This window comes from Macrobrachium rosenbergii, chromosome 20, assembly GCF_040412425.1.
Source record: "Macrobrachium rosenbergii isolate ZJJX-2024 chromosome 20, ASM4041242v1, whole genome shotgun sequence".
Lineage (NCBI taxonomy): Eukaryota > Metazoa > Arthropoda > Malacostraca > Decapoda > Palaemonidae > Macrobrachium > Macrobrachium rosenbergii.
Genome location: NC_089760.1, coordinates 31,845,001 through 31,858,480, shown reverse-complemented (window position 1 = coordinate 31,858,480; position 13,480 = coordinate 31,845,001). Strand labels below are relative to the sequence as shown.

Genomic DNA, 13,480 nt, shown 5'->3' with positions numbered 1-13,480 from the left:
TCCAACAGCCCATATTTTTAAAGACAAAGTTTTTCGTCATTCTCATACCATTTCATGAAGTTGTGATTATCTTTCGTTACTGAAAATACTCTCCACTTCCCTAAAAAAAAACAAGAAAATTACTGACTTCCTCTATTCAGTGAGGTACTATATGTTGAAACTTCTCCAGAGCACCTGCAATCAACATTCATTCCCAATTCTACTGCAGTCAATACGACTAAAACTATAAAGTATTTTCGATAAAAAGTAAACAAAACTTGGTTTAAACACCTTGAGGCTGCAGTGTTGATCCAATTATCAGAGCAACCTGTGCAAAAGATACGTCCACATGTACGACAATGATGTCGTCGACGCGTTAGTGAAAATGCCACATTACAACCCATGCACTCTTGTGTGCTTTTGTTATCCATCCAGGCTCCACTCGCAGCTGTGGCTGCCCCTTCTAAGCGAACATTCGCCTGCCAAAGGGCATCCTTTTCCCTGTTGTGATTAACCACATAACAAAAAGAAAAACGGAGAGGGATGATGTTAATTCACACGTAACAACTGGTTATAAAAAGTTAAAATAATTAGTAAATTTAAGTTTAACTAATCTCTAAAATTACTGTGGGCTTCAGAGCACTCACACTTATGATGCATAAACACACTATTATTTGGCGTACACAGAGAATTACAGTACTGTACAAGGCTAGGGTATTCAGCTTTGTGCATTACTTATAACAAAATTTTATAACAATTCTTAATAGCAATTATCCCTTTTATACTTGGGAATAAGGTTCCCAGTGTCTGTGATTCTCCAAACTGCATAACACAATATTCCTAGCACAAGCTAGGCTGTATGCTTACCCCTACAAAAGCTAACAATGGTCATAATATCAAACAGCTCGTTTGAAACTATGAAAATATCTTTTAAAACATGAAAATGGAATATTTCAGCAAAATAACTCCTCAAAAATAAATCTGAAAAACACATATTGTAAGTTGTGAGCAACAATGAACAACTAAGCAGCCAAGTAATTTTCCCCATCCTACAAGTACTGTATTTGCTGGTATTGTATATAGGAAGTTTTTCTTTAATGTTTAAGGGAATTCAAGATGAAGGTCAAGTGTACAAGTTTAAACTATGGGCTATCAGAAGCTGGTTTCAATTACAAATAACAAATCCCACCCTTAGATGTCAATACAAACTCTTATCAAAGTTATATCTGACAGATATAAAAGTCTTGAAATGAAATGTACTGTATTACTTTACAACCTGGAACACGATATTTTCCATAATATTAATAGGATAAAAAATCAATTAAAATCAAATATAATAAAATAAAATCAAACGAGATAAATTCAGTTTCAGGGGAAACATTTTTTTCAGCTCTTATTATTAGTTATTACTGTACCTTATATTTGTCACTGGGATTTTACATACAACCTTACTTATGTAATACGCATCTAGCACCAACAGTTTTAAATTATATCCACTGTGTGTCAGTCAAAATGATCCTAGTGAATACTGCATTGTGTTTGCTATCATCACATGAGTAAATTTAACCAAGGAGACAATCCAAACCAACTGTTTCTGCTTTGTAAAATGACCGAATCATAAGGGTTTTATATAATACCTATGTATTTTATACTTTATTTGCATTAGAATATGAACACCAAACATCATAAATTTCTTGAATTTCCTCCAAGTACAGCACAGTACTAACTTTGCAGTGCCAAATAATTGTTAAAATCCTACTAGATTTATATCACAATTACTCTGATGTAATTCCACTAAGTAAATAGGTATCTTAATTTTTTATATCAACTGAACATTGGTGTAAGTAACTTGCATAGCATTATTTCCTGCAATGTAAGTATGGGAATATGATAAAACCACACTGCCATCTACAAATTAGAACAAAACTTACATACTATCGAAAGTAGACATGCAACTCACATCTAACCTTAAACTGTGTTAACTAGCATCTAACCTTAATAACTGTATAATTTTTTCTCGAAGACTAAGGTTATCTTCATTCAACTGGTTTGTCACTTCTTCATTTGACCCAAGCTTCAACTTTGTTTCTGAGAGAGCAAGTTTTGCACTCTTAAGAGCAACTTCTGCCTGCAAAACAAAAAGAACATTTCAGTATCCGAGATCAGTCTCACTAGCTTTAAAACATAAAACAATCCTGTATACAAAATTTTATGCAGACTGTCTCTCATATACAAACATACATATTAGGCCATACAACATACACAAAGAGAGGTCTGTGCTTTGTAAGGATACAAATATTTACAATTCAAGAAAATACAAGGAAGCTATTTTGAATGGGAACAAAGAGGGTATAAATTACTTACCTCCTGCAGGTGTTTATTGAGTCCAGAGCACTCTCGATCACGATCTGCCAAAATTCTGTTGAGCTTTTCAACCTGAGTTGCCAGCTGGTCTTTTTCATTATGCAACATCTCTTTCTGTGAGGCTGTTTGTAATTGGAGTTGCATCAGTGAAGCTTTTTGTTCCGCAATTTGTGACTGTGCAGCTTCCAAGGCTTCTGATTTTTCTTCATTATCCTGAAAAAAATCACCATTTTACGAAGTAAAACTCATTTTTACTGTAACTTCAACTGCACTACAAAAAATACACTGATACACTGCATAATGAACATTTCTGAAGACAGTAAATACTACCATTACTTTTGCATTATTTTCCTTATTATGGATGAGTGAAAGATGTTCAACACAAGGAAAATGTTTTATAAATTCAATAATTAAAGTACAAAATATAGCTGACTGACCTTTCGTGCAGCATCACGTTCCATGCTATGAGAGGATATCTGGAAGTGGAGGTCAGTAATTTGTTGCTGCAGGGAAAGAACCTCCTCTTTCAATTCTCTGTACTCACGATTGAGCTGTTCATGGAGCTCCCTGAATTCGTTAGCCTGTAAAAATAAAAAAAAAAAAAAAAAGTAAATATTTTCCTTGTGCCTTAAAGCTCAGACACTTATACTACAATACTTTAATCATTTTGGTGATAAATGACATCCCCAAAACTATTTTTGGAAAATTCAGCAAGGAACTCCCTTCACACATCTGGAAAAATGTGGTCTTTCTGTGTTGTATGTGTATACAAGACAAAATTTTAGAAGGTTTTTAGCATAACTAAACAATGGAAACAGAATGAGTATGATACTGTATTAGTGGTTTGAACAAGAATGCATACATCAATTATGTACATAACTTTTTCTTTGCCTTTTTTCAAACTATTAGAACTTAGTCAGTGTGATGCATTGTCTTGAAAGGTCCCAGTCCATTGCATTTTTCACTCCTAGTCCTATTTCTAAATTCTGTAACTACAGTATTCCATTACCAAAAAAACTGTCTTTTGAGGAGTCTTTTTCTTCTCCTTGGTTTTTTATATATAATTTTGACTGGGTGAATCTATATCTGTTTAAAACATTCTCAAACTATAAAAAAATCTGATCCTTTTACACACTACAGTACAGCTTCTACTTCTGATTGTGTAAACATTTATTCTTGCATTTTTATTTATCTGCATTTCACCAACCATTCCACATACGTCTCTCCCACTCACTCTAAAAACTTTCACTCTTTCCTTAAAATCAGCTTCTGTTCCAACTATACTAGAATATATTTATTACCCATGTCCCTAGATTTTTGAAGCTAGTGAACCATTTTAGTTGTTGCCATGGCTGTATCACAATATGCCTTTGTTTAAGTTTACTACCACTATCAATTTCGTTTCATTTACATTACATCCACCTTGAATCCGCCCTTTCCCAGACTTCTGGCAAGCTGCACCTAAACTTGCTTTTGAAGTATTCTGACATTAAAATAATCAGGCTAACTCAATACCTGAAGTCATTCAGCTATTTGATTTACCCATTTCATTCTTCCATCTGATATAAGTTTTGCAATTTATCAGTTAAACTGGTTCTACTTGTATGCATCTTTGCCAAAAGCAAGTACTATATTAATACAGTATGCTTACTCCTTTATTTATGGATTCCCTACACTTAATATTTCATCTTATATATGTACTAAAGGGGTCAAGTAAATATCTGTGCAAAATTATAACAATCTAAAATTAAATGAGTCATTTACTGTGGACACAAATGTTCTGCATACAAAAACTGTTTTTTCCATTTTGTCTACACCTTTCGTACAAGATTCACAAAATCTCAATGTGAACTGCATCCAGTAAAGAAACGCCACTCAAACCACATACAGTAGTTCATCTTTACTGTAGTTTTAACAATTTAGTATATTTCAACCATCAACATTTAGTAAACAAACTTCTGCCAAATAAAGTGGTCAGCATACAATTAGGATGCATTAGAACCACACCATGAAAATTAGGATGGTTTAAAAATTACTAATGAAGGGAATCCGGTAATATACATGGGTGCATATACATACAGTGCATGCCTTCACCAATTAAAATATCTCATGGTTGGAATAATCCCTTCCTTTACAGCATATAATTAAACTAATCGACATATTAAAAATATGAAAATTAAAAAACAGTGGGAATGTAACAAACTAGAAATAAAATCTGGTTCTCACCTGTTTTTTAGCTAGTGTGAGCTGATCAAGGTTGTCTTTGGCTGAAGCCTTACAAGCTGTCAGTTCCTTTTCCAGCTGCAAAACAGAACAGGACAATCATTGTGCTACCCCTAACCATACAAGGCTTTTGTCAGGATACAGATGTATTGTACAGTACTGTACATGAAAAAATATCCAGCAATCATCTATTCAATAATTAGTAAAATGAAAAGCAAGAATTTCTGAGATACCAAATTTGTTTTATTTAGAATATCTTGAAACTTATGAGGATCAGTATCAACAAGACTGGCAGAAAAACTGTTCCACACTTTAAGAAAGGAATGAAACAGAGCACTTCAACAAAAGCTGATGAAGATCTTTGCAAAGTAACCACTAATTCTCACAGGGGCAAGCACTGTGGAAGCTTACAGACATTCCTACTTATATAAAGGTTACCCTGTCAAACAGGGTAACCTTTGCTGATCATCTGAATAATAATGATACCACTACTACTTGGAGTGACTCTGACTCTTGAGATAAAGATCCTAAGGAGGCTATAGACATCCAGACAGAATGCAGTGTTCCATCAATGGTAGAATAAAAGTGATAATTTTTGTGGATATAAGAAGTCTTATAAACAATACAATACCTAGTTTTCTGGCAGCAAAAGATAACTTTTTCAATTGCTGTGATAAAGAAAGCTTTGAGTTGCATTCAATAATTATTACAAGCAATGTTATCTATACAAGGTGAGTCTTGAAGCAGAAGCAATATACAAGACAAGCTAATCAATAAATTCTTAGTTTTACTGTAATTTATCCTCATGTCCCACTGATTACACCATTTATTGTTCCTTTCCAGATCTCAGTTTTGGCTACCAGCAACTTCATTCCCCATTTGGGGAGTAAATATGAACATGACACCTTCAAGACAAAAACCTGTCTACAACCGCTATATTTACAGTGAACTCCTACAAACAGCTTGTACTATGCTTATAGAAAGACTAAAGTGTACAACATCAATTAGCTTATTACTATTACAACTGTGAAATTTCTAGGGAGGGCCATTAGGACAATGCTAAGCAAATTTCCTTAAAAATAACATGATTAGGTCCACAGGAACAGTGCAAAAATTTTGTTAAATATAATATCCTCTCAAGCAATTAAACAATTTTGCTGATCTACAAAATATTACCTAACAATTAAATGCCAAACTATTATAGGAACAAATTTCCTGATTGATGTATCAAAAGAAAATTCCAGTAATCCAAGCAATACCTGTTTAACTCTGTCATTAGCAATCAGCAGAAGGTTTCCTCTCTCCTCAAACTTCTCCTTGAGACTTCCCAGGTCATCTTGGAGTGTTTCAAATTCTTTTTCTTTCTGACTGAGGGAAGCAACCTTTTGGTTATACCTCTCCTCAGCCTCTTGTATCTGAAATGAGCCAAATAACAAACATTATAACAAGGAGTCATTTAAAACAAAGGGCTTTTCACATAATCCTAACAAAAAATGGCTAATTCTGGATAAGGTAACCATACTACTAATCAAACACCAAAGTTTAGTTAAGGCAATAATGTAGCTGTTTCTACCTGATCAGTATAATCTTATTCAAGTTACAACATAACACTTGCACTGCACCAAAAACTTCCAAAATTGTCAAGATATATTAAAAATACAGTACACATAAATTTCTAATGACATGAAGACTACTTAGTTGTTAATGGTATTCAATTCTTAAGCAAGGTCCTCTGTAACCTTTTGTACAAGAAAACTGTCAAGAAAATACAGTATTTACTTATCAAATTATGATGTGCAAGCATAAAATTTACATCACTCTGGGATGTATAAACAAAGAAATTTAAGGACAGAGGTCTATTTCAGGAGAAAAAACTAGGGAAAACACTCTATCCTTGACCACTGCTAAAAGTCAACATTAAAATTTAGAATGCAGAATTCACAAACATGTTGTTCTATCATATTAGTACGACTGTGACTACTTTTATATGTAAAATTGCTACCTACACATACAACATGATGATGATAATAATAATAATAATAATAATAATAATAATAATAATAATAATAATAATAATAATAATAATAATGATAATAATAATAATAATAATGACTATTCTAAAGCAATTACTCTTCACAGGGAAGCAGCAATAAAGTCAAGGAACATGCAACAAAATAAACAATGATCTGATCATAATAAGCATAGAAATTGTCAGTAGCAAAGTAAATTTGTAATGATCATGAATGTCATCTGGTCCATAATTATCATTTATTAGACAGAGGACTGGAATTTACAATATTCATAAAGTAATTTTGTGCCCAATCACTGAAATATAGGCTAACTAAAAGAAGTCTTGAGAACGGATGAAGAAAAGGCAGCAAGGCACAACTAACCAGTCAAGTTTCCATCCCAACCTCCATATGTAATCTCTTTTCATGAAGACTAACAGACCTAAAAAGCTCTAATAATGGAGTTTCTGACTGCCATCACACAAAAACACAAAATGCAAAAAATACATTGTATGGAAAAAAAAAGAAAAAAGAAAGCAATGAGTACAAATCATTGACAAACACCTCCACCTTAAGTTTCAAGAGCAAAAATTGCCACCAGAGTAACATTATTGTACTGTGCATCACAAAGATGAAACAACCTCCTCAAAAGCCACACTTTAAAGTCTACCTGGTTTTTCATAGTAATTTCCCATGCCTAGTTCAGTGAATGTACAAGCTTCCTTTAATCTAAAGCTAAGGCAGTGAAGAATTTTGTACTTCATAACATATACACAGGCAAGGACTAGTAGCAATGATTATAATAGATATTTATGTTATTTAACATATAGGCATCCATGAACAGGTGGTTAAATAGTTACAGCAATTTGATCTGAGCACTGCAATCCTAGGTGAATGAAGGTCACCATTAACAGTTGTTAAAAATAGGGTACTGAACTTGTAAGTATCAAAAATTCAACCACACATAAAAATAACAGGTAAAATATAGTATTATTGGCAAATATCACTTGGACCACACAAAGCTACTGTTAAATGTAGCTATTATATAAATACTGGATTTTAAGATATGAAGTAATTCCATTCATGCATAAAAATTAAATAACTATTTTTCTGACATACATAAAAACTGTTTTACTTGCATGGACAGATTTTGCTAATAATATATAAATATATACAAAACTCACTTCCAAATGACACAATGTTCACTATCTAAGCTCCATAATGTGATTACCTATACAGTACACAGTACACCAACTTTAGCAACAAAGCTCTTACATTTATTCCAAGAAATACACAGAAATACTGCATTTTAAAAGGTGATCAAATGAACCTAGAAACAAATTTGCAATTATAATCATCCATTAATATCTGGCTCAAATAAGACAATCACCAATAATCTGATACACTTCCCCAAGTGTCTAGAAAACAGTGTATTGCCTGGGGCAGTGCAGTACTTGTGAAAATGAACAGGTTCTCCTTGCATATTGAGCAAAAAAAATCCTCAAACCAAACATATCACACTTGCAAAACAGAGAATCCAAACCATCATTCAGTTATCCCTGTGTTTTGCAAATGTGATACTGTTTGCAAATTTACAATATATGTATATATAATGTACAACTACATTTATCTAAAATAAATCTCTCCATGCTTGAACAAAGCAAAAGACAAACTTCATATCTGTGCTTAGTGTGTTAATTCAATGATACATCAATACAGACACAACACATATGACACTCATGAGTTTAAAATGCTTTACCTTCCCATTCCGTTCTAGGCTGAGTTCATCAACACATTTGCCAAGATGTTCTAGTTTCTCCTCCAGCTGTTGCCTTATCATTCGCTCTGTCTCTATACTTGCTGTCAGGTGAGCTTCTGAGTGCAGCTTTTCTTCCTGTAGCAATTGGCATCTTTCTTCCAACTTCTGATTATCTCTTCGAAGGATTTCAATCTTCCTTGGTAAAAAGTTAATGAGTCCTCTACACAAATCATCCTCTACTTCAACCACTTGCTCTTGTTCCTCTGGACCAAGATTAGAATTATCTTCCACACTATTTCCTCCAAGGTTAGTTGTTGAGGCTTCTTCTTCTGAAAGAACACCAGGAGCTCCAGATGCAGAGCCTGTGTCAGCCTCACTGACGTATGCTGTATCATAACTCTCTGGTTCTGGGCTCATGACTTCTGTTTGGAATGGAAGAAAAGGTTCTTCATCATCATCATCCTCATCATCATCATAATCATCTTCATCTTCATATTCATCTTCATCCTCACTTGAGCCATAGTGTTGATGAAGTGCTGTCAGCCTTGAAGCTAATGTTAATGATCTTGAAGTCGATGCCATGAGCTTCTGATATAAGTGACTACATTGATCTTCAAGATCTCGTAGACGAGATGCATGCAGGTCTTCCCCTTCTATTGCAGCTACTAAAGATGTTGATGTTTCATCATCAGCTTCAACAACACCATACTCAATGGCCATATCAAGAAGAAGATCAACTGGAGGTTCAAAATCATCTGATGTATTCTTATTCCTCTCCAAAGCTACTGCTCCCTCATAAAGATCTTGTTCTCCAGTTCTCCCTCCATTTTCTGCAACACGCCTGCGTTCATCAAGCTCCTCTCTGATACTATTCCATTCCTCTTCACTCTTTGAGTTCATCTGCCGTATCTTATGCCACTGTTCTCTGGAGTTTTCCAGTTCCTCTCTGAGACGATGAAGTAGTTCTCTTTTTCCCTTCAATTCATAACGTAAAATTGATTCTGATGTGTGAAGCTGAGCATGTTGTTCCTTAGCATCTGATATGAGCATCCATGTGGAGTGCAAGGCATCTGAAACACTTATCAGTCGACTTTCCTGAGTGGCAACACGTCTCTGTAACTCTACATTCAGAACGTTGAGTCTCTCAATTTCCGTTACCAGAGACTTCTTTTCCAAAATTAGCTCTTTTAATTTAATATATGTTTTACTCAGACTATTAGCCATCTCCTTAAAGTCCTCCCCAGTGGGCAAATTATTGGTAACATTGTTAGAGACTTCAGGAGGGTTAACCATATTAACTTTTGTTTTCTCTGTTAATTCAATATCTTCAAATAATTTGGTTAGGGCACTAAGCTGCTTAGACATTTTCTGATTATCAGTGAAATACGTGTCCAACTGGTCTTTCAATCCATGGATGATAATTTCTTGGTCATCAATGACAGTTTCATATTCTCTAACACGCTTCCTAAGTTCAGTACACATTTTCTCTGCCAAATCCAATTTTCCATTTAAGAAAGAGATTTCTGCTAAAAGTTTTGGAACATCCTTCATCCTCGTGACCCAAAAGCGATATTCATTTTGAAAATCAGATCCCTGAGGTGGTTTTACTTTTAAGAGGTTCAGTAAATCTGCCTCATGAGCAGAGTCTTCACTACGGTTACTCTCAGTTTCACTCTCACTGAGGCGCGTTTTGCGCTCAAACCAACTGGCACTCACCTTGTGTATATTTGTCCTCATTGTGGTCTTCTCCTTTTCTGCAGTACGACACTGTTCCTGGAAAAGGGGAAAGATGATTACCTTAATCATAACAGCTGGGTACAAGAAACAAATACACTGATCCACTACAAACCCATAACTTATGATTAGTCTTTTTGTGCCTATGAAATCTTCCCAAATGCTTCAGTCTCTCTTATAAAGAAAAGAAAGAACCATCAGTCAGAATGTAGTACTGCACATGCATAGAGAGATCCAAGAGTTTCCAGTAGACCGAAGTCTCATTATTTGTGTACATTAACTACTCTTGTGAAATTCCAGAACATTTTAGCTACTTGCTTTCTTTCAATGGCTGCCTTTACTCATCTCACCTTTCATTCATTTTCCTTGTGATTTATGTGCAGATGGAAGACAAACAACCTTGCTGGATGGTTTCTGCTCTACTGTGGATGGTAAGAAAAAACCGAAAATACTGGCTTTCCTATTTGCTTAAAAAATTCACCTAGTGCTGTTGTTTCCAGTTAAAGGTTACACTTACATTTACTGTCTTCCTTTATATAATTTTGGAGGTAGGCTAATGAGCATTTCTCAAGAGTTAGCTTTCATCCAGTTCACTGAATGAAAGGTAATTCTTAGGTTATGTTTTGCTTATTATGCTTTCATTTCACTTCTCTAAGGAATTTCTGGTCATTGATAATGAGCAGGAGTGGATCTTGGGGGTGACAAGCATCCCTTTTGTTTATGAGAGCACTCCCATGAGAAGAGTCTCACTTCCTTAATAGAACCTCTTTTCTTAGTTTACAGATGAAATACATGTTTGTAAGCCTTGACTTTAGGAAGAAAGATGCAGCTCTGGATTAGTTTCCTGACTTCGCTTCTTCTCACAGATGCAAATGTTAGATTTTAAGGCTCTGGAATACAATTTATTCAATAACATGTGACAAGATATAATGCAACTAAGGTTAAAAATCAATGTCAAACCCATCAGTCAGGGGGCAAGAGACATTCGATCATAAAGTATTTAAATTGACATAGATAAAACGAAATGTTTTACCTAAATTTAAATATTTCATAAAAGTGTGATCAATATCATTTATCAAAGATAAGGGAAAAAATCCTGGAAAGGTCATTTCTACTTAACAAAGAGAGCATGTGATGAAAATAAGACTAAATATTGTTTAAGATAACCTCACAAAAAGGGCATTACACCAGGAAAATATTTTTGAAAAAGTGTAATAAATAGCATATTTTCCTTACCTGTAATTCTTCATACATCTTCTGAAGAATTTCTAACTTCTGACGATAATATTCTACACTCTCGGTACTTTCTGCTTGACTACAGGCCTCTGAAGACTGCTGCATATCTACATCAACTTTTCTAATACATTCATCTGATTCTCTGTCCTTTTCAATTGTACATACATCTGTTGGCACTTCAACTATTTCACTATTAGAGGCTGCCTTTAGCTCTAATTCTAAAGTACTTATTTGGCACTTATATTCACTTTCCTTTCTCTCAAAGTCTTCCACTTGTTTCTCTAGGATCTTAATTTGATCTTCTAGTCTCTGGTGTAAATTCTGCAACTCAGTACATTTGTTCTGACTAACTTTAAGCTCCTCCCTTAAATGCTCACACTTGGTGCAAGTAACAGGTGACTCTTGGCAGCAATTCCTGGAATCTTCTGTCTCTGATGATTCTGACTTTTCTTTTTCTGAGGCAAAATCTTCTGAAGTTCCTGGCGTATCTTGTTGTACCTAGGGTGGTAGGAATGAGAACAAGTTGGAAAATCTTCAAATAGGGTACTGGAAGGAGAAAATCCATGTATGTATAGCAATGATTTGTAAAGTAACAAACACAATAATTTTCAAACTTGATTGCATATTTCATACATTGATTCATACCTTACAAATCTGCATATCTGAGCAGATAATGAACTACCCATGGCAACCATGCATACTTAAGAAATCAAAATGAGAAAATTTTCTCACTTGTGCAGGTGAACACAACCATAATCCCTGTACATTATTTCCTGCTTGAGTGTTGTCTGACAATACTCATCATATCAGTCACAAAAAGAATAAGAACTCCTTACTGTCCACACACTAGCTTACTATATCTCTGCAACTAAAAGAACTGTGCTAACAGAAGAGAGAAGCTTGAAGACAGAGGGTGAAAGTATAGGCTTAAATCAAACTTACTCCTCTTTTATAAATTAAGTGTAAAGTAAAATTTTCATTAATAATAAATCTAAATGCTCCTAATCAGTAAAAAAGATAAAAGAATCATGAAAAATATGTCTGCCCTTGTATTAAGCGAAAAGGAACAACCAATACAAACATGACCCTTGTAGTTTTTCTGTCAAATAGTTTTTTCTGCAATTTTTCATTTACATTATACATGCTCAAAACAGTATGGTAATACCCTCTGGTGTCTACTCCATCTTTATACCAGTACCAATACTGTACTGGATTAAAATAAATTTATATAAATTTGTTGTAAGCACTAAGGAGTTAACATAGAGGAGCAAGTCTAATGACAGAAGAAATAACGTAAACCTTTTTAATGAGAATCTGAGGTCAAACTTTTTACTAAAATATACAAAAAAAAAAAAATTCTGCAAAAATACAGTAACAGGTAGAAGCTGAGCTCATTTTAAAATACAAAGAAATGTTAATTTTCTATAGAATGCACAAGAATTGCTAACAAACTGCCAATCCTACCAACGTGTTTTTCTTTTTGCAACAACATGTTAAGATTAAATTCCATCTTCAGGAAATTTCAAGTTATACCATTTACATTGCATGAAATAATTTTCCTTCTACAAAAAATTACAACTAAACACATAAGGAAATCATAAAGAATACCTTGTGTAAATTCATAGATGCACAAACCAAACACAAATATGCTATATATTTAGTTAAACATCTACTTGAAGTATAGAGCATGATACAGCAATGTAAATATTGATGAAATGGTGAATAATCCAGCAGAAGTACGGAAGCTAATCTACAAAAGTCAAAGTAATGAAATATTTTCATTTGGCATGACTTGCAAATAAAGCGCACACAAAACCACCTGGCTGTGAATTGATAATTATCAATAAACAACTTATGTAAACTATGGGCGTGTATGAGCGTCACTTGAACACATGGTTTTGTGAAATAACAAAAACTCTATGAAATTTTCAGTCTAACAGCTTGTATCAATATGGGACCTATAAGGTCATTCAGCGCTGGAAATAATGTTGAAAGAATTGTTAGGAGAGGGTGGAAAGTAAGACAGAAGATAATATAAACAGAGGTATAGTAAAAGGAATGAAAACGGTTGCAGCTAGGGGCTGAAGGGAAGCTGTAAAGAACCTTAAGTAAGGCCTACAGTGCACCGTGTGAGGTGCACTGATGGCACTAACCCCCTATGGGTTGAATGAAGTGT

The 13,480-nt window shown here is 34.2% G+C and overlaps 1 protein-coding gene across 7 annotated transcripts in view; it reads right to left on the bottom strand.

Moving 5' to 3' along the window:
• Nucleotides 1-13,480, bottom strand: part of LOC136849213 (FYVE and coiled-coil domain-containing protein 1-like) — a 70,908-nt gene that overhangs the window by 10,921 nt on the left and 46,507 nt on the right. For 5 of the 7 annotated variants that reach the window (XM_067122393.1, XM_067122394.1, XM_067122399.1 and 2 more), the window contains 8 exons: nucleotides 11,305-11,802; nucleotides 8,335-10,107; nucleotides 5,826-5,981; nucleotides 4,570-4,644; nucleotides 2,781-2,924; nucleotides 2,344-2,556; nucleotides 1,974-2,107; nucleotides 271-480 (listed from right to left, as the gene is read on the bottom strand). In XM_067122393.1, the coding sequence (XP_066978494.1) occupies nucleotides 271-480; nucleotides 1,974-2,107; nucleotides 2,344-2,556; nucleotides 2,781-2,924; nucleotides 4,570-4,644; nucleotides 5,826-5,981; nucleotides 8,335-10,107; nucleotides 11,305-11,802 (3,203 nt within the window). The remainder of the gene's footprint in view (nucleotides 1-270; nucleotides 481-1,973; nucleotides 2,108-2,343; nucleotides 2,557-2,780; nucleotides 2,925-4,569; nucleotides 4,645-5,825; nucleotides 5,982-8,334; nucleotides 10,108-11,304; nucleotides 11,803-13,480) is intronic. The other 2 variants (XM_067122395.1, XM_067122400.1) reach the window with 1 other exon arrangement.